General features: G+C 45.6%; 1 protein-coding gene across 6 annotated transcripts in view; it reads right to left on the reverse strand.

Annotated features, from left to right (window-relative positions):
• The window catches only part of CPNE1 (copine 1), a 677,094-nt gene that overhangs the window by 166,078 nt on the left and 486,996 nt on the right, over positions 1 to 24,020 (reverse strand). For all 6 annotated transcript variants that reach the window (XM_069652236.1, XM_069652233.1, XM_069652235.1 and 3 more), the window contains exons 9-11: positions 7,956 to 8,042; positions 7,801 to 7,860; positions 4,034 to 4,167 (exon numbers count right to left, since the gene is read on the reverse strand). In XM_069652236.1, the coding sequence (XP_069508337.1) occupies positions 4,034 to 4,167; positions 7,801 to 7,860; positions 7,956 to 8,042 (281 nt within the window). The remainder of the gene's footprint in view (positions 1 to 4,033; positions 4,168 to 7,800; positions 7,861 to 7,955; positions 8,043 to 24,020) is intronic.

The raw sequence follows: 24,020 nt of genomic DNA on the forward strand, positions 1-24,020 counted from the left end.
ATAGATCACCCCTTAAGCTTGCGAAAACAGTATCTTTTAGGGGAAAGGGTATTCCATATAAGGCAATTCTGGCCAGAGAGGGCGGGAAGGAGGCCAAAAGACAGGCAAAAATCTTGTGGCACAGTCATCGTAGAGTTCTAGCATCGCTTAGTAGCCATTTGTGGTAATTACAAATGGCCAAGAGTAAAAAGTTCAAAAAACAGTAGGAAAATATCTGCTGTCATCTTGTATTTGTAAGCAAAAAGGTGCAAAAGATTTACAATAATACAAAGTATCCGACCTGCACTTCACTTTAAGGAGATGTGTGCAGTTGTAAAAATACAAGAAATCCATAAATAGAGATATAGGGCCTCATTACCAGGATAGCAGCAACCCGTTGGTGCTACTTGTGCGGCGCCGCCGTCCTCCTAACACCAAATCCGCCGCCTGACTTCCGGTGCCACCGGGACTTTACAAGTCTCGGCGGAGGGGGAAGTCAGGCGGCAGGAAGGGGGGACTCAGAAGCACCGGCACCATTGCTAACAGTACTTCTGTGACAACTCTGCTTTCTGGGGCTGTTGCGCCCAGGAGGTCAGACCGGTCATCTGTTGATCTTTCAATTTGGCCTGCTTGATGGATAGGCATTCTAGTCTCAAATGTTGAATGCCATTCAAGATGCCTCCGACTTTTCAGTGACTTAACAAGTTCTATTATGTTGATGACTATCTAAGGTTAAGACAGGTTTGGGAGCTCCATTATACGTTGCGTACATAGCTTTAAGCGCAGCTTTCAATAGCGAAGTGCTCTGGAGCAAACTGCGCATATGGAACATCCCCATTGAGGCTGTTGAACAGGACTCCTTTATACACAAACATCTATGCAAATAAGACTGGATAGCACTAGTAGCAGGTCACTGCTTATTCCTACAGATACAGGACTGAAAAGTGTTTTGTCTTTTCAAGCCGCACATTGCCGTAATGCCTATAGCTTTAAAAGATGCCTGCATACTGCCACCAAAAATAAAAAGGCAAGATATCCCATGGATGGGCTATGCCGATATTATATTGTTAGATCATATCCGTATAGCACTGTACAAGCAGCCTCTTTTTACTCCATTTCTAACAACTGGTCTATAAATATTAGAGCTTTGTTAAAAACAACTTTGTGGCTATAGCATCCTAAAAAATATATACGCCATGTATTGTTAGAGGTCATGGAATCGAAGCCAAGATGAATTTAGAAATAACCTGGCTTAATAAATGCAAAGTGAAAATGTGGCGTGCTAGCTTGGGCCTTCCCAATTAGACTTTGGTTCATAGTATATGTCTTTAATTAGGAATTACATCATTATGTGCTCTGGAACACAATGATTTTTTATCAAAGTTTTATATAAAAAAAATCAAGATAAACGTATACATCACACGACAGCACAAGCAATTAAGTTTAAAAGGTAGGTCATTTTGATTGTCCTCGAAATTGTTGGGAATCTTGAGTTTGAATTAATCAAAAAGTATGTGCAAAAATCAGGAAATGGGATTATGAACATACGTTATTGTGTATTGAGAAAAGGAAGAACACATTTCATCAACACATACATTCTCAAACCCACACAAATATATCAAATTTCCATAGCCTTTTTGGTGTCAAATTCCTATTGTTCCGCATTAATTTATTACCATGTTTGGCAGTGTTGAGTCCTACGTTTGGAATAAGGCATTTAGAGCATAGTTGTCGATATTGTTAATTACTAAATAAAATGGAAATAAGCATCTTATTACTGATTGTGACACCTTAACAGCATCAAGAGAACCGAGAAAATTTGTATATAACAAAAAAACAATTAACACTCAAGTTCTGGTTACGCTATCTGAGTGGAAAGGGCTTCTCATTTACTATGGCTGCGCTAAGGTTTTGTATTTGTATTGAAGAAATGTATGATGCAATGAAATTGTGATTTGCTTTCCACTTATTTTCATTACTGTGGTTGTATTAGGGTTTTAGGTTTTAATGGAAGACATTTCTGGCATAATGAACTGTGGTATATGCATTCATGTAATTCATCTAAGCTGTATTATAACTTTTTATAATTTCATTTTTGTATTTATTATTCGTGTGGAAAGTCTAATGTGTAAACTGTATCACACCTGCAATAAAAAAAAGTTGACTACAAAGAACTGTGTGCGCAGACCATTAGTAGTAAGTAGAGTCCTAAAGATATTTGGATTGCATTTCAGAACTTTCTAGCTATGACACATTACAAGACAAGATGCACTATTTTTACATGTCTGACTAGAGGTGAATCAAGAGTTCTTTCGGTGATATCATTGAACCATAAATCTATATTTGGTTCAAAGATGTCCATAAAGAAAAGAAAAAAAAAAGAAAAGACAACCAAGAGCAAAAACTCAAATGCAACAAACAGAGTTGCCCAAACACTAATAAACACAGTTATATTAATGAGATATGCATTTTGCCGTGCAACTTCCATTTTCATTCTGATCTACCATGCGACAGACCCTAAAACAAGTTGGGATCACCTTTAACAAAATGGGCGGAGTTTGAAAAATCTTTGAATCACTTGTAGAAAGCTGAAATTCCCATTTTCCAACTAGACTACAGCCTCAAGCTCTTAGGTCCAATTTCTTCAGAGGCAGTGCAGACTTTAGCGGTAGGAAACTCTGTGGTGCACAGCTTTTTACACAAATACCAGGCAAATTCAAGAGTCCTTGGTTCATACAAATCGACTTGAAGCTCGCGGTCTGCTTTGCAGAACCAGTGAGTCACCTATCAAACTAGACGCACACATTTTGGGCTAATGTCACTGGACCTAAACGTTCTTTCATTCTGGAACTCTATGCACTGCTCTGCATGTATCCAGACCTTGAAAAAACACACTTGTTTCAAGTAGCCTAAGGTCCTGTCATCTGAACTCGTCATTTGCATTCCATACCATCCCAGAGCCCCCATCCGAGTGCAGCCCCATGCAAGTGTTCTGGAGGGGCAGCAGTGAGATTGCTATACAAACACTCCAAATCAATATCTTAATAAAATCAGCAGAAACAGCAATACCATCTAATGGAGAAGGCACAGAGGGATAGTCAAAATCGACAGGTACGTTTAAAATCCTGACTCTTTCGCCTCTTATTGGGACCCCTTTAAGAAATTGACTCGCTCACTATACCAGCACCACCATCATCATAATGTCATCCATAAGGGTCATCAGCTGTAATCAGCTTTCAAACAGTCTCTTGAAACATATATGGATGCATCAGGTTTAATATAGCGTGAACCTCAGAAGATTCGATTAAGAGTGTTGTATAAGGAGCTCAATACCCTGAAGTCCATCAGCTCCAAAATCATTTGCGTCCACAGGGCGACGTCCCCCCGTCTCTGAGCACTAAACTACATTAGCCCCAATACCCTAGTGGGGAGCCCTGGCACTGTGCAGGTGGAATACCCTGCTGAGATGCAAGTCTTAGGAGGCAGGAACAATTACAGGGCTCAGCAGGAACCTACACCAAAGACATTCAGGGTGCACTTGTGGTGGCTCAGGAGAAGACTGGTGATCATCTGGACAGTCTTGCAGGAGAATTGTTAATAGGCCTAGAACTCTTCTTCACAAAGCCTATATTCAAGAGGGTTTAGGTCAAAGCACCTCCATATCTAACAACGTTTTGAACTGGCTTCCCATGAATGCCAGGAGTTTCCTTTTCCTACAATGCCTGTAACACTTAAATGCTTCGCGCATGTATACAAAAAATAACTGCTAAAAAGTCCAGCCTGACCGCAGAGAATTGTTTGGAGCTTTTGAATATAGGAAGTATCCTTTGTTTGAAATTTAAGAAAGTGCATGCAATGGATTACATTTTCAAACAATTCAGGGCAGACAACTGAGAAGAACCCCTGCTTCTCTATTGAGCAATTTAGTTCCAATTGACAGTGAGTGCCAAGCCCCTCACCAGCAGGATGCTATTGCACCAATTTACAAGATGGCCTATTTCACCACAAAGCAATCCATAAATGATTTACATGGGCATGGAGTTAAAATACTTACGTGTCATAATCCTGTACCACGTTCCCCACACACCAGAGGGCAGTCAGGTATTCGTTGACTCCATTTGGACTAATGAAATGAAGGGAGTCTGGTGACTTGGGATCTCCATTAGAGCCAGTGAAATCTACGCCCACCTGTTTAGACAGATAACCACATTACATCTGCAGTTAGTTTAAATCTTGTTGGGTAATCACTTCATAAGGAACCAGTTTAAGAGAAAAACAAGTAAGATTTTTCACAATTAAGAAAATGCTTATTTCAAGTCCACATTGGCTTTTTACATTCGCATGGCTATCTTGAACCCACCATCTCCCTCCATTTAGCTAAAATATTGCCCAAGAAAAGTGAGGTGTCATTTTATAACATATGCTAATTTAATGCAGAGGACCACCAACGCTTACACTTACATATTGATAGACCCTGCATTCAATGTGTAACACTGTCAAAGTTTACTCTTCACTTTTACTATCCACTTTTAGAGAAATAAAGCACTGCCTGCAAATATGTTTTGTAGATGGTGTTCTATAATGAATTCCAATCCAATCTGCCTCCTAAGTAGCATCCATTAATTTTACTCCTGCATGAAAATGTCATGCAGGTGTAGAACGAACGGCTCATGAGACGGAGGAAGAAAGCAGAGATAATATCTCCGCTTTGCTGCCATCCTACGGCTCAGTGCGGCAGAACAAGTTGCTGGAGCGGAATATTAAAATTACAAAATTACCCCAACTGGAGATTTGGGAATGGCGTAAGCACTTTCCATTGCCCTTTATTATAAAAGAGCCAAGGCAATCAAAGGTATGAGGTGCAGAACACATGCTTTTATCAGCAGTGTGAAACACATTCCTTTAACTCTATGTGAGGCGGGGGGCTCAACAGCTCACAAGTGGCTTAAAAACGTTATCCTCAAGCAAGCACCGTTTTCCTTTCCTCTATCCTTCCCTTCCATATTCACTCATTTTCTTCCGCCCCCTTTTCAATCTTCGCTCAACTCTTTCCTTAGTTGCTAATTAGCTCACAAATTTGCTCTCTCCTCGCCAATTGCATGCCACCTCCCTACATTACGCTTAGTCTAGGTTACTTAAGACAGAGCCAACAATGACCAAACCAACTTTCTAACTACCTGGAGCATATCATCAATAGATACCTTGATTGTCTCATTTACATATAAAGCATTGCCCCTTTGCTCACACCGCCGCAGAGAAAACGGTTATAGCAGGGCTTGAACGCAATATCCCCCTGAGAATATGCAGAAATGCCTTCTTCAGATTCTGCAGACACTGTAGTTTAGAAATGGTTTCAAAACCCCTTCGCATAAGAGTTATGAAGAAATTTAAATCGTTTTGCAAGAAGTTCAGACTAAGAAAGTTTGCATATTGGAAAAGAAAATGACTGAAGTGCAACGCTTGTTCTTCAGCACGAACATTGCATTTGTGTTAATGAGTACTTTTCTACTTTTTTTCCCCATAGAGTAGTCTTCAGTGAGAACTTCTCAAAATAAACAGAAGCATGTTTGTCGAATGTATGCACTGTCTAACAAATGTAATACAATATTTCAGGAATTTTCTTTTGCAAAGCTTTTCATAAAAATGTAGTCTCTGCGTTTTGTGGCTAGCCCCAACAGATTGGATACTCCTAACCCTTTACCCATTGAAAGTACTAAACTAGCCAGATCACGAGCACAAGTATGCAAAAATTGCTTAGTCAGAATTCAACATTCATGGGCGTTAAAGTGTGCCAGAGGATGACGTACAGTAGGCATAACTAGGTTTTCTGCAAGACTGGCCATTGCAAATGACAGCAAACCTTCAATAGGACTTGAGCTTAATATCCATCTGGCTATGGTACTGGATTCAGTGAATTCACATGGAAAGGCCATGTTGCTACAAATTACTAGGGAGATATGACCTTCAGCATTCTTAATTTACAGGCCACCCACAGATTATTAAACTTTGAAGAAAGGGCAAGATCATTATTCTTTGTTAAAAGTATCTAACAATTTTCGTTCAAAAGGGTGAATAACGTAATCACTACCCTTCAGATCTCCAAAAGAAAGTCCACATTGGAGACGGCTTCATCGGAGCATATGCATTGGACAGCAGGTCTCAATTTACTGTGAATTTCAGCTAGAAAACTTGGTTAACTTTGCACACCCAGTTGATGAATAATTTTCTCAATTTACAAAGATCAGGGTTACAGACTAAACTGTTAATTTACTTTTTTTTTTTTTTTTTTTTAAAAATCGATCAATACCCATCAGTCTTATCCCTAGATAAGGTGTAACAGGCAGCCGCTCGACAATCTGGATCAAAGGGACCAGCTGGAGTGCCTCAATAGAAAAGAAACGTAGAAGTTTGCACCTTGTGGTATGACCGCCAAAGAAATCCCTACAGATTGGGTGATGGATGAACCAATTGCAGTTTTTAATCAGGTTCTCTTTCAAGAATAGGTTTTAAAAAACACATTGTCCTCTTCCTAAATGCATAGGCCTGTTCTACAAGAGGGATGATTCCACAGCAGAACTCTTGGAAAACATTGCATCTGCTGAGCAGCCACATGGAGGCAACTGAGTACCTCAAATAAACTGCTTGCACACTGGATGGATTCCCCTATTAGAGCAAGAAACCATTAGGAATTTCAAGTATTCCTAGCTCACGTTTTAGGTTATCACTGCCAGCAGCAGGTATTGTTTCTACCAACAACCCAAGAGTAAAAACCTACCGGTTTTCGGGAAAACCACAATTGATATGTTATGAGAAAAACAATGGCAAGACATTTCAGTGAGAATATATATATATATATATTCTGAAACCCCATGAGCTAGATTCTGGGCATATCAAAATCATTGTTTTCCTTGGCTCCTTTTGTACAAACGCTGTGAACATCTATGAGACAGGTAACGATTGCACCATTAATACACTAAGCCTATTATGAAGAAAGAAAACTGGGACAGCTGGAACTTCAGCTCCAAATGGCTTCCAAGTCTACCTGGGTACTGCATTATCAAATTGATTGTTCCTGGATCATCCCACAATGCTAGGAGTATTATTCAAGCAAGGATAAGATATGGCCAACTTTAACAGCGGACATTACTACAGGTCGGTGACGACTCGTTTCACAAGTAGAACGCAATCAAATTCCAGTCAATGTTTGGATTCTATTGCCTTAGGGTTGGAGCCCTATCTGTGATACTTTTTCTTCTATAACAAAGCCAGAGAAGCCCCCTGTTCAGGTGTCCTTGAATAACTGAGCATTACCTAGTCCCTTTTCCAAAAGAGAAGTGTGGCTGGATGTATACAATATGTTTTGCATGCACACACAACCAATTAAAATCATGCAAGGCAGAAGTAAACACAAAACGTGCATTGCAAAGCCAGTCGAGACAGAAAAAGGTTAAAGGAGGGGAAAGCATACGCAAAGCTCTTATGGATAGCAGGGTAAACAGGATCGTAGGTCTCCGACTTCAACAGCCATATTAGTGCCAGCCCCAAAATCACCTGGTTACAAGGAGAGGAAAACATGGCAAACGGCCTTTTACGGAAAGTGAGTACAAACAAAAGCGTTTGAAACAGTGCTTCCATTACCCTGACCTAGAATCAGAGTTACTCATGGGAATCGCTTAAAACAAAATACACATAGACTAACGTGTTTTGCGAAGGATGGAAAGGTTTACATCCATTCTCAAAGATCTTGTGCAGCAATACAATTTCAATTGTCAATGTTTTATATTACACACTAATAGTTGTACTGAACTTAAACACACTCACTGTAAAATTGATCTGGCAGCCGCCCATGACAAAATCCAAGAAGGAGTATTCTGTCTCAATCTGCAACAAAGCAAGAAGCAATAATTAAAATACGATCTAAAAATACTATCTAATGAAGAACAGAAAAACAAAGAAGCAGCAGAAAGCTTTCATACCTTGCAAGATTTCACTCTAACAATTCCAGAATTTTTATAGCTTTTCTTCTTCTGTTTCTTGTCTGGGTGAATGCAGTCAAACTCAACCTGCACAGGGAATCACATGTGATGAGCAGCAGAGAATCCACCGAAACACAAGAACAGAATTTCAAACCAAAAGAATAAAATCAGAGATTTAGGAGAAAAAAAAAAGAAAAATACATATATATATATATATAATATATATTTTTTTTAGTATGGTCAGTCCCAATCTTCTGCTATAAATTGGCTTCATGCAGTTACTTTTGTCATCAGCATGGACACTTTTTCCTTTACTAGTTAAGTCTTGAAGGGGAGGCACCCAGCACAGGTGAAATAGTTGCTTATTTAGGTTATGCCATTTACTAGATTGAACACACAATCAAAGCACAAAGTCAAAGATACAAACATAGCACTGCCCTGAAAAAGGGGAATAACATTTCTTCTCAGGAGAACATAGAGGCAGCGGCACGAAAACCGGATGCAAAACCTTTAACTATTTAACTGCAAATGTGTTAGACCATTTCAATAATTGCTGCTATTTAAAAGACTTCAGAAAGGGAAATGTTGAGATGAATTTTCAGAATCAGCTCTTTGGACAGATTAGGAGAAGCCACCCTATTCTAATGCTGTGCATAGTCTGACATCCAGTGGTCACTGCGGAGTATTGCATGTTGTTTTTCGAAAGTCGAAATGGGGACGTCGACATAGGCGTGTCTGTAACACTATCCCTATAGTGACGTGTAGTGTACCCAAGATCGAGCAACCTCGGTTTGTATTTGTTCTACCACGAGGGAGCCTTATGACTACCGTAAGCGAGTACAGAAAAGAGAGAAAGTAATAAGACGGCTATGTTCCTTCCATCCGAGCGAGGAGGAAGGGTGGGCGCATGTGAATTTAAGCATATACAACCATCAGAAATGCTTTTACGGTAAGTAATGCATGTCTTCTGATGTTTGTTAATCTGCTTAGAATCACATGCTGTGCATAGAGTTGGAGGTGGGTTGTGAGAAGGAATAGTAGAAAAAAGGTTTCTTAGTACTGCTCGTTCTACCTGGGAATCTGATCTAGAGTGAGCATCTAGACAATAGTGTTTCGTAAAAGTGTGTACAGAACTCCAGGTTGCCGCTTTGCAAATGGACTCTAGGGGAACATTTGCAATGAACGCTATGGATGCCCCAGTGCCTCGAGTAGAATGTGCTCTAGGCTTGAAGGGCAGTTCTTTCTTAGCAAGAGTGTAACAGAGAGTGATGCACTGGACAATCCATCTAGAGATAGTGGATTTGGAGACTGCATCCCCTTCTCTTCCTGCCACCACTGAGACAAAGAACTGATTAGTCTTTCTTAGTGGACAAGTTCATTCCATATAAAACATGACTGCCCTGCGCACATCGAGTGTGTGTAGGCTCTTCTCCCCCAAGTTTGAAGGGTTTTGAAAGAACGTTGGTAGTTCTATAGACTGTTTGACATGAAACTTTGAAATTAATTTCTGTGCAAATCTAGGGTGTGTGCGTAGAACCACCTTATCTCTGTGAATTGTTACAAAGGGATCTAGGATAGAGAGCGCTTGTAGTTCACTGACTCTCCTAATAGAGGTGATTACTATCAAGAAAGCAGTCTAAGAGTGAGGTCCTTAAGGCTCACTTTATGCATGGGCTCGAAGGGGGAGCCCATTAGCCTGGTTAACACGACGTTCAGATCCCATCCGGGAGCTGGGTTAGATATAGGAGGGTGAATTCTTTTCATTCCCTCCATGAAAGCTTTAATAAATGGAACCTTCCACCATGACACCTTATGTTGTGACATAGTGTAGGCGGAAATTGCAGCTAGGTGAACCTTAATAGAGTTAAAGACTAAACCTGAGTCCAGCAAGTGAGTCAGGTATAAAACTATATGTGTGGGAGAGCAGTCAACAGGGTTGATGCTCTGAGTTACACCAGATAACGAACCGTTTACACTTACTAGAGTAGCAGTAACAAGTGTTTGGTTTCCTAGCCTCCCTGAGAATGTCCATGCATCTCCGAGGGAGCTGCAAATGTCCAAATTCTAGGACCTCAGGAGCCAGGCTGCCAAGTTCAGAGTCTGTGGGAATGGATGCAGCGTTCGGCCCCTGTCCTGTGACAACTTGTTGTACAGGCAGGGTAGTTTTACTGGAGGGGACAGTGACATCTCCATCAGATGAGCGAACCTGGGTGGGCGGGCCCACATGGGGGATATCAGTATCATGGTAACTGGTTCCTGGTGCATTATCTCGTTTTGAAGGGGAGTCGGAGGAGGGGGGGAGGGGAGCATAGACAAATTTCCCTGACCATGTTATCCAGAGGCCGTTCCCCTTGGAGCGGTTCTGGGGGTACCTGGAGGCGTAATCTTGGCATTGGGTGTTCTCCAGAGTTGCGAACAGGTCTATATCTGGGAAACCCCATTCTGCGAAAATGTTGGAGACTATGCCTTCGTGTAATCGCCATTCGTATTCTGCGGGTAGTGGGAAGTCTCTGCTGAGTCTGTCTGCCAGAAGATTGAGTTCCCCTGGTACGTGTTGTGATAACAGGAACATGTGTTTGAGAGCCCACTTCCAGATGTTCTGGGACAGCTTGGACAGTCTTGGAGAGTGAGGGGCCCCCTTGCTTGTTCAGATAGTACATGGCAGTGGTGCTGTCTGTGAGGATCAGCACCGTCTTTACTTGTAGGTGTGTCTGGAAAGCCTTCAGTGCTTTGAAGACCGCCAACAATTCCAGCAGGTTTATGGGTTTGGACGCCACACTTGGATTTCAAACTCCGTGTGAAGTCCGATGGCATAGGTGAGCCCCCATCCTGTGAGTGATGCGTCTGTGGTTAGAGTGGCGTCCACTGCGGGGGTGGTGAAGGATTTCCCCACCACAAGGTTTTCCCTCGACCACCACCGCAGCGAGAGAACCAAGGCTTACGAGACAACCACTAGATCGTCCCATTGTCCGCTGGCCTGACACCACTGGCTGTTGAGCCACTCTTGCATTGGGCGGAGGCGCGCGTGAGGGACCAGATATATATAGGACACCATCATTCCTAGCAATCGCATGGCTTTGCGTACCGTCACCTCTTGAGCGGCTACATATTGAGGGATCTGAAACAGCATGTTTTGAACCCTCTCGTTGGAGGAGAAGACAAGGCTGTCCTTTGTTCGAATTAGAGCCCCTAGGAATTGCTTGACTTGGCTGGGGTCTAGACTGGACTTCTTGTTGATGGAGACGCCCAGGTGGAACAAGGTCTATTTTGGTATTTGAGAAGCATGTTTCGTTATGAGCCAGTCGTCGAGGTAAGGATAGACCAGAATGGACAACCTGCACAGGTGTGCCGCTGCCACTACCTATGTGAATACCCTTGGCGCTGAAGCTATACCGAAGGGTAGCACTTTGAACTGATAGTGTTTGCCTTCTATCATGAACTTGAGGTCCTTCCTGTGCGTTTGCAACATTGAAATATGAAAGTATGCATCTTTCATGTCTAGTGTTGCCATATAATCCTCCTGTGTGAGCAGGGGGATTACTTCCTGCAGAGTCACCATCTGAAACTTTTGAGGTTTTACTAATTTGTTCGCTGGGCACAGATTTAATACAGGGCACATGGTTAGATCCTTTTTGGGTACAAGGAAGTACACTGAATAAATACCCTCCTTTACCTGTGACAGCGGCACAACCTCTATGGCTCCTTTTTGCAGCAGCGATTCCACTTCCTGAAGAAGGATGAGAAGGTGTTCTGGTGTGAGACATCTTCCCTTTGGAGGTCTGAATGTCGGGGACCGGCTGAAATCGATACAGTAACCGTGGGCTATTGTTGACAGTGCCCAACTGTCTGTGGTGATTCCCTCCCATGCTTGCAGAAAAGATGTTAATCGGCCCCCAACCGGAGATGCAAGGGAGGGAACCCGAATCTTCGGGTCATTTGGTGGTGGTGGCTGGGGCGCCTCTAGGAGTAGGGCCCAGACCTCTTCCTTTGCCACGATGTTGTCCTCTGAGCATACTGCGTGTTTTAACCACTGGCTCCCTGAGGGGAGGACCAGTTGCTGGCTGAGGTGTTTTGCTGTTGCGTTTGTTGTTGGCCACGAAAAAACCTCCTATTGCCATATCCGCGCTTATTAGGGGGTCTTGTGATTTGGTCCAGGGTCTTTAATGTTGCATGCTCCTTCTTAGCTATTTCCAGTGCGTCATCAACCGCCTTTCCAAACAAGTTGGAATCCTCAAGGGGTGCGTTGATGAGGGACGCCTGTGTTTCTGGCTTGAAACCTGAGTTTGAGCCATGCATGTCTTTTAAGAAGTAGACCCTGGACTAAGGAACGGCCAGCCGTTTTTGCAGCATCTTAAGTATTCTTGATGATGCTTTGTAATGCCTTCTGTGTCGGTGGCCAATAAGTGGGTACGAAAGGGCTCAGGGACTTCTTGTAGACCATCGCGCAATAGGCCCCATTGTGCATCAGCCTAACTAGCCAACAGAGTGGTATTGTTCGCAATACGCGTGGCGAAAGCCGCAGAGGATGTAATCCTTTTCCCTAGAGCATAGAGCTTTTTCCCCTCGTTATCGGGAGGTGCCTCACTGGTGGACAGCGGAACCCTCGCCCTCTTTCTCGTGGTGGTCACCACCAGAGAATCTGGTATGGAATGACCCCTAATATATAAAGGGATCTGAGAGGCTAAAAAGCTTTTCGATCCGCGGGTTCACACCTCCAACTAAGGCAGGTGTAGATAAAGAGGGAACGAGGCGTCTCTTTATGGAGGCGAGGAGAGGTATGGCTTGGCTAGCAGGTGGTTTTTCTTTGATTATTCTTTCAACAAAATCGACTTCTCGGGTAGCCTCCCCGGTATCGATTTGAAAGTGCGCTGCCGCCTTGCGTAGCATGGCATTAAATGTGGGTTGATTATCCACAGGTGAAGGGTCTCTGACAGGCGTAGTCTGTGGAGAGGCCAGATCCAAAGCATCAGGGTCCGCCGACGCCCATGGGGACTGCCAAGGTGTGGCTCGCACATGTCGGGGTCTTCTTCAAAGCCCCCTACAGGGTCTTGTATATCCTCAGTATTTATGAATTTATCCTCTTCCTGAAAGTGGGGATCCTCTTCAGTGAGGTCATATGTGTCCATCTCTTCCTCAGTCGAAAAGTCTTGGGAATTTGGCTCTAGGGTATTCAGGGAATACCTCCCTTGGAGGTTCTGGCATAACTTCGCTAGGTTTCGGCGTGTCCCTGACCTTTTGAGCGGGCTTCGGTGACTCCTTCACCAGCCGCCTCAGAGTCCTGGAAGACTATCCTGGCTAAGCTTTCCATGACCATCTTCTCCATCAGGGGCTGGTCGGGAATAGTTTTCTGCAGAGCCGGAACCTTGCCGTCGACGGACACCTTCCGAGGAGTCTCAACGGATGCTGTTTTAGTGGTAGCGCCCTTAGTACTAGACGGCCCAGTCGCTAGGTGCGCAGGCGGCTGCGGGGAGGGTGGCAGCCTGCTGTGTCTGCGTCTCCGTTGGCGCCGAGGCCTTCTTCGAATTACTCGACGAATGGCCGTGGGTTGTGTGCTTAGTGACTTGTTTGTGTCCGCCAGCATCGCCGGGGAGTACCTCCCCAAAAGCAGTGCGGGAGTCGTGCCTGTCGGGGCCGGGGACAGACGCCACGGAGCGAGAGCGCTCCGCTGGATGGGTCAACAGCCTCTGTTACGGAGATGGAGTTATCACCATCTCCCTCGTCACACTCGGCAGCAGCGGCAGCGGGTGAGCAATCAGCCTTCGGCATCCCGTAGGCTGCCCACCTTTTGACCCTGCGTTCCTTCAGAGTTTTTGGTCGAAGGAGCTTACAAGCCGCGCAACCGGCCTCGTTGTGGTCGAGGGGTAAGCAGCGGTTGCACTGCTTGTGCTTGTCCTGCCACGGGAATTTGGCGTTACACCATGGGCAGAATCTAAAAGGAGTCCTCTCCATAGCTGAGGATGTAATCAGTGATAACGACCCGGAAGGAAAGGGGGGAGAAAAGGAAAGGCATTCTAGAAGAAACAGAAATGTCCACCCCGACCTCCACTCTCCCTACTCTGTAGGCCGGCCCACGTGGTTAGCAGTGCCGATAGGATCACCGTCTGTCGAAAACCACTGCTGTCGAAGATCTGGTCTCGGCGGGGAAGTGGAATAGCCGTCGAAAGAGGGCTGGAGGTGATATGTTAAATAACAAAATCGACCAAGGGTCGAGTTAATGGCAATGTCTCTTACGAGCTCCGCTTAAGGCGACCAATATTCTGGACAGAAAAAACAATCAGAGGGACCTCGACGCATGAGGGATCTTGGTACAATACACGTCACTATAGGGATAGTGTTACAGACACGCTTATGTCGACGTTCCCTTTTCGACTTTCGAAAAACAAGATGCAATACTCCGCAGTGACCACTGGATGTCGGACTATGCACAGCATGTGATTCTAAGCAGATTAACAAACATCAGAAATCATTCATTACTCACCGTAATCGTATTTCTGATGCTTGTATCGGCTTAGATTCACATGCTATGCATAGGCCGCCATCTAGTGATAGTCACAGAGTATTACAAGATTTGTTTTTCGAAACCCGAACAGGGACGTCGACTGGATGTGTTAGTAATACCATCCCTAGTGTGACAAGTGGGTAGACAGCCTAACTTTTTTTATAGGTCGGACGCAACCCACTTTTGAAGTTGGCAAGCTTGCTTAACTATTGGCTACCATGATCTTACTCAGGTTGTCATGTTCTCTCGCCTCTCCCTTGCACTGCCCCCTCCCTTTCCCTTTGTACTTTCTGTTCTTGCACTTGCACAATCTGAATGACAAGGCCTAGTAAGATTGTTTGTCTTGTCTTCCCCCCCTCTGTCTTCCCTTCTTTGTCTTGCTGCGCCTAGAAACACTTGTGTACATGCGTGTTATACATGACTTATATCATATCATGTTTCCAGTGCAGACGCTAACCCACAAGACCACAATCACTTGTCTCCCAGGTGCACGCCACAATGATAGAATATCATTGTCTTACAAAGTTACGGATTACAAACTCGGCCTCGATTCCCTGGAGATGAGGAGCCCAGCTGACCCCACATGACGGAAGTCTGACGGACAGGGCTGGCACCAATAGCAGCCTGGTATCCCCTATGGAGCAGGCTGCCCATGTATAGGGTCTCACCAACCCACCACACAGGTTTTTGCCGTATACGTAACGTCATTAGTGACTAAGTGTTTCCTTCTAAGCTTCTGCTTGTACTATTTTTCAGCAGAAGGTTCTTGAGCAGCAGAGTTCTTTGCTGGCATACCTTTTTGTGCAATTAAAACTTGTTATCCTTGCAAGAATCTGTTTGCCTTCTCTCCCCAGCAGGTTGTATTTTTTTTGGCGTGAGCGTTTGTAGGTGTGCCTTCATTTTCTGACTCTGATGTGATCCCAGCGCCACCGTACCTACGGAGGTGGCCAGGCAGCCTCTCTTAAGGGGCTGTGCCCACCAACAGCGAGCAGCCCCCAAAGAACACGTACTTTCCAGTATCTGTACAGAAGCCGTCTTTGCAGAATCTTGTCTGTTTTGTGGAGCGGGCGTGGCTCCGAGGAGAAGTGCAGGCCATATTATTGGAACCCCATGATGGAGGAGATCGGGTGAACGTGAGCATGTGAGTATAGCCTCACAAGGGATAGGTGTATGGGAGAGTGTGAACAATGTGAACATGCAGATATTAAAATTGTAGGTGTGGCACGTATGTGGATTTTGTTTTTTGGTATTAATTTTTTTTAAAGAATATTAAGTAAAGGAAAATTGAATGGTGGGGAGCCTCCCTGTGTGAGGGGAGAAGGTGTCACCACTCATACTGTATAATGTCATTAGTGACGATGTGTTTCCTTCTAAGCTTCTGCTCGTACTATTTTTCGTCTGAACACTCTTGAGCAGCAGAGTTCTTTACTGGCATACCTATTTTTTGTGTGATTAAAACAGGTTATCTTTGCAAGAATCTCTTTACCTGTTCTCCCTAGCGGGTTGTACTTTTTCTGGTGTGAGCGTTTGTGGGCATGCCTTCAGGTCTCTAAGCCTTTCTGAAAAATGCCTGGATTTTGGTAGGTTCCTTACTTGCCTGCAGGAGGATTTTCACCTTCAATGTGTGCTGCTGCAGTTTTAGGGCCAAGTCTGGCCATACTGACTTGGTAATGTGACCTTACCATTAGCTCCCTTTGTCATTTTTGACTGCTGGATGTCCTTCCAAAGGCAGTCTTCCTCCTCCCCCTATCTGGTCCTCCAACCCAGATGAGCTGGTATCCAAATGCTGGGACTGTTTGTGCCATTGTACCACAATCTTCCCAAGCTATTGTCTTGGTCATGTGCCTACGATTAGGAGTCTGCTGTTACCTATAAGGGTTATGGTACACCACTCCCCTTCCCTGGCTGTTAGTCTGGCCATAATAGCTTGTTGTCATGGTTTCCTACAAGGGACTATTTTCTCCTGCCTGGTTGCCCTGCTTTCCCACTGAACGGTGGGGATTCACCTGGTCGGGATCCCCAGTCTTCCCAGAACAACCATCTCTGCTTTCCCTCCTAGCTAGTGGGACCCACTCCTTGGAGGGCCAATTGTTCTTCATTTGGATAGTCATTGGCACAGGTTCATGACTGGGTGAACAAATACTCTAACTCAACCTGAAACAGAAGACTTTTACTTACCAGGTTGTTTCACTGTGCCAGAGCCGTGGTACGTTCAGGGGTCCCTGAACGTAGATTACTGCAGGTACCCTTTATCACGTTCTTGCATTGATTTAGACTGGCACGAATCCTGCTCTAAGTTCTTTATTCCTGGTACTTCTGGGAACCAAAACTTGGACTTGAACTCTTCATGAGGGTCTCTCTGGTTCCCCCTGGGGTAGATTGCTGCAACTCCCATTCTGGTGTGGTAGAACTTAAAAGATACCAGTGTTTTCTCCATAACTGCAGCAGTGCCTACAAAGACTGTCCGTACTGGATTCCTATGGGGAACCTTTGAATACACAAAAACACTAAGTGACTTGGAAGGTACTTACCAGCACATGAGTTCCTGTCATTTTAGGCCAAAGAATAGGAATTTTAGCAACAGCACTAAAGTCGTGTATTAGACCCCAGCTTATAGAATCGTATATCTATGATGTTTCACTTGTGGTTACTTTTGTATCAGTCTATTTCTAGGAGTATGACGAGACAGGTACCATCAGTGATAGTATTCTAAATTTTGGTAGCCCTCTGGGCTTGGGTGGTAAAGTATTAACCCCCTTTCCTTCCTTCCGGTGCTGAATGGTGTGTATTTGTAGCCTTTGTTATTTTCTAGGCCTTGGAATTATTGTGATTGGTTTGTGCACTGCATTTTGTATCCCGTTAACTTCATAAGTGGAAATATACTATTGTCTAGGGATCCCTATTCCTCCCCTCCCCCATAAGCTTAATTTAAATCTATAGTGCCTGCCTTCAGGTAGGGCTTACATGTACAATTAGTGTGAGTCGGGTCATCACTGGCCATAACTGTTTTTAGACATACAGTGTGTTTCTACTATGTGTTAGGCTTAATCCAAAGTACTTATTTGACAATAGAGATTCGGCGTGTAATTTTATAATAAAGTGCATATTTTTCAGTAAATCAGTGTAGTGTATTCTTAGGGATAATTGTGGGGATTAAATGTACTTCACTACTAGCCTATCTATGTCAAGTTAAGCCGGACTGCTCTGCCACGGCTAAACTTTATAGAGGTCGCTTGTCTAGGTTTTGGTTGGTTACTTTTCCAGAGGGCTGTGGATCAATCTCCTTAAGAGACCCACACTTTGTGAGCCCAGAGGATGACGGCATGAACTAAGCCTAGTGTTCCCACACTCAGTAAATCAGGAAAAGATTGCAAAGATTGCAGTTTCTAGCCGCTTTGATCTGATTTTACACTGTCCATCCATGCACCCTGTTCTGCTTTGTCCCGCTTTCACAGGCTTCGACAGTCTCAAGCTTCACTCAGTAGTTTTGACCAGTTTCTCTTTTCTTCTTTTTATTCCTATTGACCTTTGCTCTTGTTAAGTCTAAACCTCGTGGCCCAGCTTTCTGCATGTTGTATAGATATCTTTTAGCAGTCCAGTTGATAGCTTGCATCATTTACCTCAAACTAGTTCCTTGCTACAGTGTGCGACGTACACTTTACCATAACCTAGAAACAGACACTGGCTACCAATTTCTTAGTCCCTCACACCCGTTTTGGGCTCTTGTTGCCTGTCTTGGATTCCTCTTGGGTTCTCAGAGTCTGGTAAATGCCCTAACTGTTCTTGCCTAAGCCTATGTGTTTCTCTTTGCAAATAATTGGCTCCTGCATCCTAAGAGGCAATACACAAGAGAATTTGATCCTATATCTTAAATGCAATCCTTGACTTCATGTCTTACATCGATATTAGCTTTAGGGACCAAGTTACTCACCTGTCACTTTTGTTCTCCAAAATGGGTCTTACATGGATTCACATGCTCATGAATATTCCCCAACAGGCAGGGAATCCTTGGTAAAATTAAATCAGTTAAGCTTTAAGCTAAAACCTGATTGTCGCTTCTATAGGCTATCGGTGTCACTTTGGGTCATTCTGCTCATGACACTCGTCCTCCTAATCCCCACTCCTGGTGGCCATATTCAGATTTGGTTGTGCACATAAAGTAGCAGTATGAACCAGAAGAGCCGACGAGGGGGAAGGAGGGAGGGTTTGCATGTTAATCCATGCAAGACCCATGCTGGAGAATAAGAGTTACAGATAAGTAACTTGTTCCTTCTCCAGCAATGGGTCCTGCATGGATTCACATGCTCACGAATACGATTACACAGCAGTAATACACATACACGGAAGGTATGATAATATGATGGTTTATTTATATAGCGCCTACACACAATGTGTTTCAATGGGCTTCAAGGCAAGGGAGGGAGCAAGGGAAAATACAATGACATTCTCACATGGCATGAACAATAAGAATGAAGTTAACTATCGTCCTCGGCCTGGTGACATTTCAGATAGTGCAAGTGCTAAGACACAGATAAGAAGGAAATCAGAACAGACCTGCAACTACCGTACTAGGCCTGACAACATTTCTGGTAGACCCGGAGATTTACAAAAGGTGAGTGAGAGGGGAGGAGAAAGGAGGGAGAACAACAAAACAAGCGAGTATCGTACTAGGCCCAATGACAATTCAGATAGTGCTGGAGGGGTAGGGGGGGCACAAGTATGGGGAGGGAGAGGAGACTAACATTTGTTACTATCATACTAGGTCCAGGGACAATTATGATAGGGTAAATGCATAGTAAAAAAGTAAAGGGAGGGTAGGGGGAGAAGGGAGAGGAGGAGAGAACAGAGAATAAACAGTGGAACGGAACAGAGAAGCAGAAGGGAGAGCGAATACAGTTGCAGAGGTCATTAAAACACAACGTTGCAGGGAGAGAAAATATAGGCAAGGATTCAAGACGATGGGCACAGCATGATTCGTGGACATCCCGAGTACGGGATTCAGGGGAGGACCAGCATGAGAGTTGAGCAGGTGCAGCACCAGAGTCAATGTGTCAATAAAATCAAATCCAAGTGTTGGCAACAGGTCAGTGATGGTGCAAACCATAGTGAATCAAGACAACTCCTGCAGTAATTAGGTGAGGTGGGGGTGGGCGGTACGGTTGAAGAAGGGGAAGTGGGAAGGCTACACTAACCCCTGGAACAGACTCACCTAAAAGAAAACAGTTGCACAGAACTGCTTGGCCGACCTGGGACTCCTCCCTGGAATACCTGTCGACACAGTAACATCTTGTGAAGGTGTGGGTAGACCTCCACGTAGCAGCCCTCGACAGGGGAACACCTGAGAGAAACACTGTAGTTGCTGCGATGGCTCTGGTGCAATGAACTCTCGACCGGCATGGAAGTGGTCTGTTGGCCAGACGATGGCAATGCATGATACGGCTGGAGAGCCACTTGGAGATGGAAGCCTTAGACAGGGCCTTCCCATGTCCCACAGCTCCAAAATTGACAAAAAGTTGAGAAGTCTTTCGAAAAGGTATTCATGCGTGTAATATAGCACTTCAGATAATGTGCAACGTCCAGCAAATGTAATGAACTTTCAGCAGGTCAAAGAAGAATTTGCAAAGAAGACTGGCAGAACCAAAGGCTTGTTTAGATGAAAGTCAACAGTACCTTTGGCATAAAGGATGGATGAGTTCGCAGAACCACCTTAGCGAAGTCGAACGACAAATATGGAGGTTTACAGGAGAAAGCCTGTAGTTCCCCAACTCACCCGGCCGAGGTGATCGCCACCAGGAAGGCTGTCTTCGATGACAAACTTCAAAGAGGATTGGATGCATAGGCTCAAACTGAGGCCCCATCAGCTTAGACAATACCATATTGAGCTCCCAAGTCGGGGCAGGAGCCTTCACCGAAGGGAATGCTCTGAAGAGGCCCTTGAGGAACTCCTTAACGAGCCTGTGCGACCACAGGGAGGTAGATCTTGATAGATGCATGGACAAGACCAGCCTTAGCCAGCGAGAGCAGGAATGGGAGAAGCTGCTGAGCTGTTAGGCGAAGAGGAGAAATGTTCTGTGGCTGGCACCACACAGTAAAGCTCTTCCACTTGTGTTTGTAGCAAACAAATGTAGAGGAGGCCCTGACCTTGGCTAGAATGTTCTAGCGTTCTAAAGGCAGCAAGCAGTGTCCACATTCTAGGGCTGCAGGAGCCAGGCCGTGAGGCTCAGATGCTGGGTCGTGATGTAGGATTGACCCTCCTGTGGAGAGGCGTTCTGGAAGTGGGGACAGATTGATGGCTGGAACCTCCGACAGATGGAGAAGGTAGGAGTACCAGATCTGCCTGGGCCACGCCAGTGCAATGAGGATCATCTTGCAGTGGCAACCACAGAGTTTTGATCACTCGTAGCAACAAGGGCATGAAAAGTGGTCCCCCAGTATCCTTGGCTGAGGATACCTGCCTGCAAACCTTTGACACTTGGCTTTGGTGGCTGTTGCAAAGATGTCGATCGGAGGGAAACCCCACTCCCTGAAGATACGAGACACTTGTGCTTGCTGAAGCCGCCATTCATGGCAGGACCGCAGCTCCCTGCTGAGAGAGTGTGTGCTGATGGTCTGGACGCATGAAAGGTGAAATGGGACAAGATACATGCGCTGAGCAATGGCTGACAGATTCTGTGCCTCCAGGGAGAGGGCAGGTGGAGCGCGTCCCACCCTGCTGCCTGATGTAAAAAATGGTTGTGGTGCTGTCCGGGAAGACCCCCACCACCTTCCCCTGGAGCTGGGGCTGAAAAGACTTGAAGGCCCAGAAGCCTGCCAGCAATTCCAGGACGTTGATGAGCAACTGCTTCTCTTCTGGGAGCCAGAGTCCTCTGGCGTGGGAGTGTGCTGTGTGGGCTCCCCAACCTTCGAGGGAGGCCTTGGTTGTGATGGTTGTCCGATACACAGGGATCTGTAAGGGATGCGGGTGAACTGACCACCATTGCAGGGGCTGACGGAATGCCTGATGGAGTGTGATCTTGTCGGTCCATCTGCTGGCGACTTGCTGCCATCCATAAATTCTTGAAGGGGGCTCATCTACAGTCTGCAAAAGGGAAACGGATGCATGCAGGACGACGTCATCCACAGCAGGGACTTGATGGACCAGACTGCTGCAACGAAGTGGTCAACAGCCGCTGGACCGATCCCAAGATGTCCTTCACCCTCTCTTCTGAGGGAGTCACTAGACACAAAAGTGTTGAGGTGGGCACCCAGGAATAGGGCCTTCTGAGATGGCACCACGCAGGACTTCTGATAGTTTAAGAATCCCGGAGAGTAGTCACGGTCTGGATGGTCTCTGCAGTGTGCTGGATTATCAGCGCGTGAGAGTGGGATCACATGAGCCAATCATCCAGGTAAGGATAGATGTGGATTCCTTTGCGGTGCACATAGGCCGCTACCAGGGACAAATATTTGGTGAGCGCCCTTGGGACAATTTCAGGCCAAAAGGCAGGGCCTTGAACTGGTAATGGTGACCTTGAATGTCAAAACACAGGAACATCCAGTGTTTGATGAATGGGGATGTTGAGGTAAGCATCCTCCAAGTCAAGGGTCGCCAGGAAATTGCCTTCCACCAGTTGGTCGAGCATGTGCTGCAACGTGACCATCCTGAACTTTCAGGATTTTGGAAGGCAATTGAGCACCCATTTGTCTGTGGAGATCTTTCAACACTGATCGACAAATTGCAATAACCGGCCTCCCACTGCGGTGCAGATGTGGAGGTGTAGGTCCTGGGCTGGTTCAGGCCTGCTTCGGCATCTGCATCCTGGTTGGTGGGTGGGGGTTTCAACAACTACGCTAGGTGCCACTGCTGTAGGTCTGGAAGCGTCCTCTGTAAGCCTCCTGGGTGGTTGAATGGGAGGGCTGGCAATAGAGGGGGTGAACCCCTTAAAGGATCTCGAGACTCTTCTGTTTAGAGGACCAAAGTGATGGCCTCCTCTTCCAAATAGTGCCTAAAGCACCTACTGTCTCAGTGCCGATCTATATGGCCTGTAGAGTCTCATCGACTACCTTTCCAAAGAGGTCGTTGCCATCGAACGGCATGTCAGCCACCGTTGTTTGTACATCTGTGTGGAAGTTGGTGGCCTTGAGCCAACCCTGGCGGTGCTGGGCCACACGACTGCCCATCTAGCGAAAGCCAGAATTGGTGATGTCATGGTCGCAGGCCATCATCCCTGTTTGCAACAGAGCCAGGGTTTTGGCATTATTATCCTCTGTAGGAAGTCGATGATGGGCCCCAACATGTACAATAACTCGCTGTCATATCTCTAGAGAATGGCGAGGGAGTTGGCGGCAGTGATCGTCGATGCTGCCGTCGTGATGATGCGTTTCTCTGCTGCATCTAGATTTTTACCCTCTCTGTCTAGAGGAACCATAGACGAGGAAGACACGTTGGAGGACCTCTTCCTGGCGGCGGCCAAGACCACCAAGTTTAGCGAGGGCTGGGACCTGAGGCACTTAGGGCCCGACTCCAGAACCTGGTACTTCTTTTCCAAGCAGTCCCTTTTCGCAGGAGTGGTATTAGGGGTCTTCATGACCAACAAGCCATAATCTCAAATGTCATTCAACACGGGAACGGACACGATGGTCCACGTGGAGGACTCGCGTCGTTCAAAAAGGAACTCTTCCTTTTTCCTATCTTCTGGTGCTAGGTTGAAAAGCTTTGCAGCCCTGGAGATCATGGAGCCGAAGGACCCAATCTCGTCCAGCAGAGAGGCCCTGGAGGGCACAAACGCCTAGGGGTTCCCAACCTGCAGTAACGTAATTATAAAACTCATCCGTGCTTTGTGTAACGGTGGTGACTGCATCAGTGCCAGTGTCAGAGCTGCTTTGTCCACCACAGGGGGCAGTGCATCTGGCAATGGCCGAGGAGTAAAAGGGGCCAGATGAGGTGGTGTCCGATAAGCTCGAGAAAGTCTTGGAGTACTCCTTGTTTCAACAGGAATGGGAGCAGTGGTTAGTCGCTGCTGGATTTCAGCCACCAGTGTGTGCAAGGTGGTCAAAATGTCCAAAGACCTATCCCTGGGTGCAGGTGCTGGAGCCAGGCCATGAAGTGAAGGGCTAAAAGGCGGAGAACGCTGGTGAGATGGTACCCCTTGCTGAGGTTTCGGCACAAAGGGGTCAGGCTCCCCTGGACCACCCCCCTGGTCAGAGTAAAAGCCTTCTGGCAGGTCCTCCTCTGAACTGGTGTAGTGTGCTGGTGACCTCTTGGGTGAATCCCAGAAGGGACAAGGTGAAAAGAAATGTGGCATTGGTGGGTCTAGGCAGAAATTAATTAGCTGAAGGCATGCACTTCACCAGATCCAAGCCTTTAGGATAATTAGCGATGATTGGAGCCTGCAGTGCAGGAAAAAGTGCTGTTGACTGAACTGGTGTCAGAACTGCTGACAGAGGTTTAGGTGGTAAGGATACTCTGGGCGTGATAACCGTCGTAGTGGCAACGGTGGTCGATGAGCCCCTTGGTGTGATCAAAGCAGTCGATGGAAGACTAGTCTTTACCGATGAGGCGGACGACGAGGTACTCATCGATGGGG

The sequence above is a fragment of the Ambystoma mexicanum genome, chromosome 3p, assembly GCF_040938575.1.
Source record: "Ambystoma mexicanum isolate Mex_15411 chromosome 3p, UKY_AmexF1_1, whole genome shotgun sequence".
NCBI lineage: Eukaryota > Metazoa > Chordata > Amphibia > Caudata > Ambystomatidae > Ambystoma > Ambystoma mexicanum.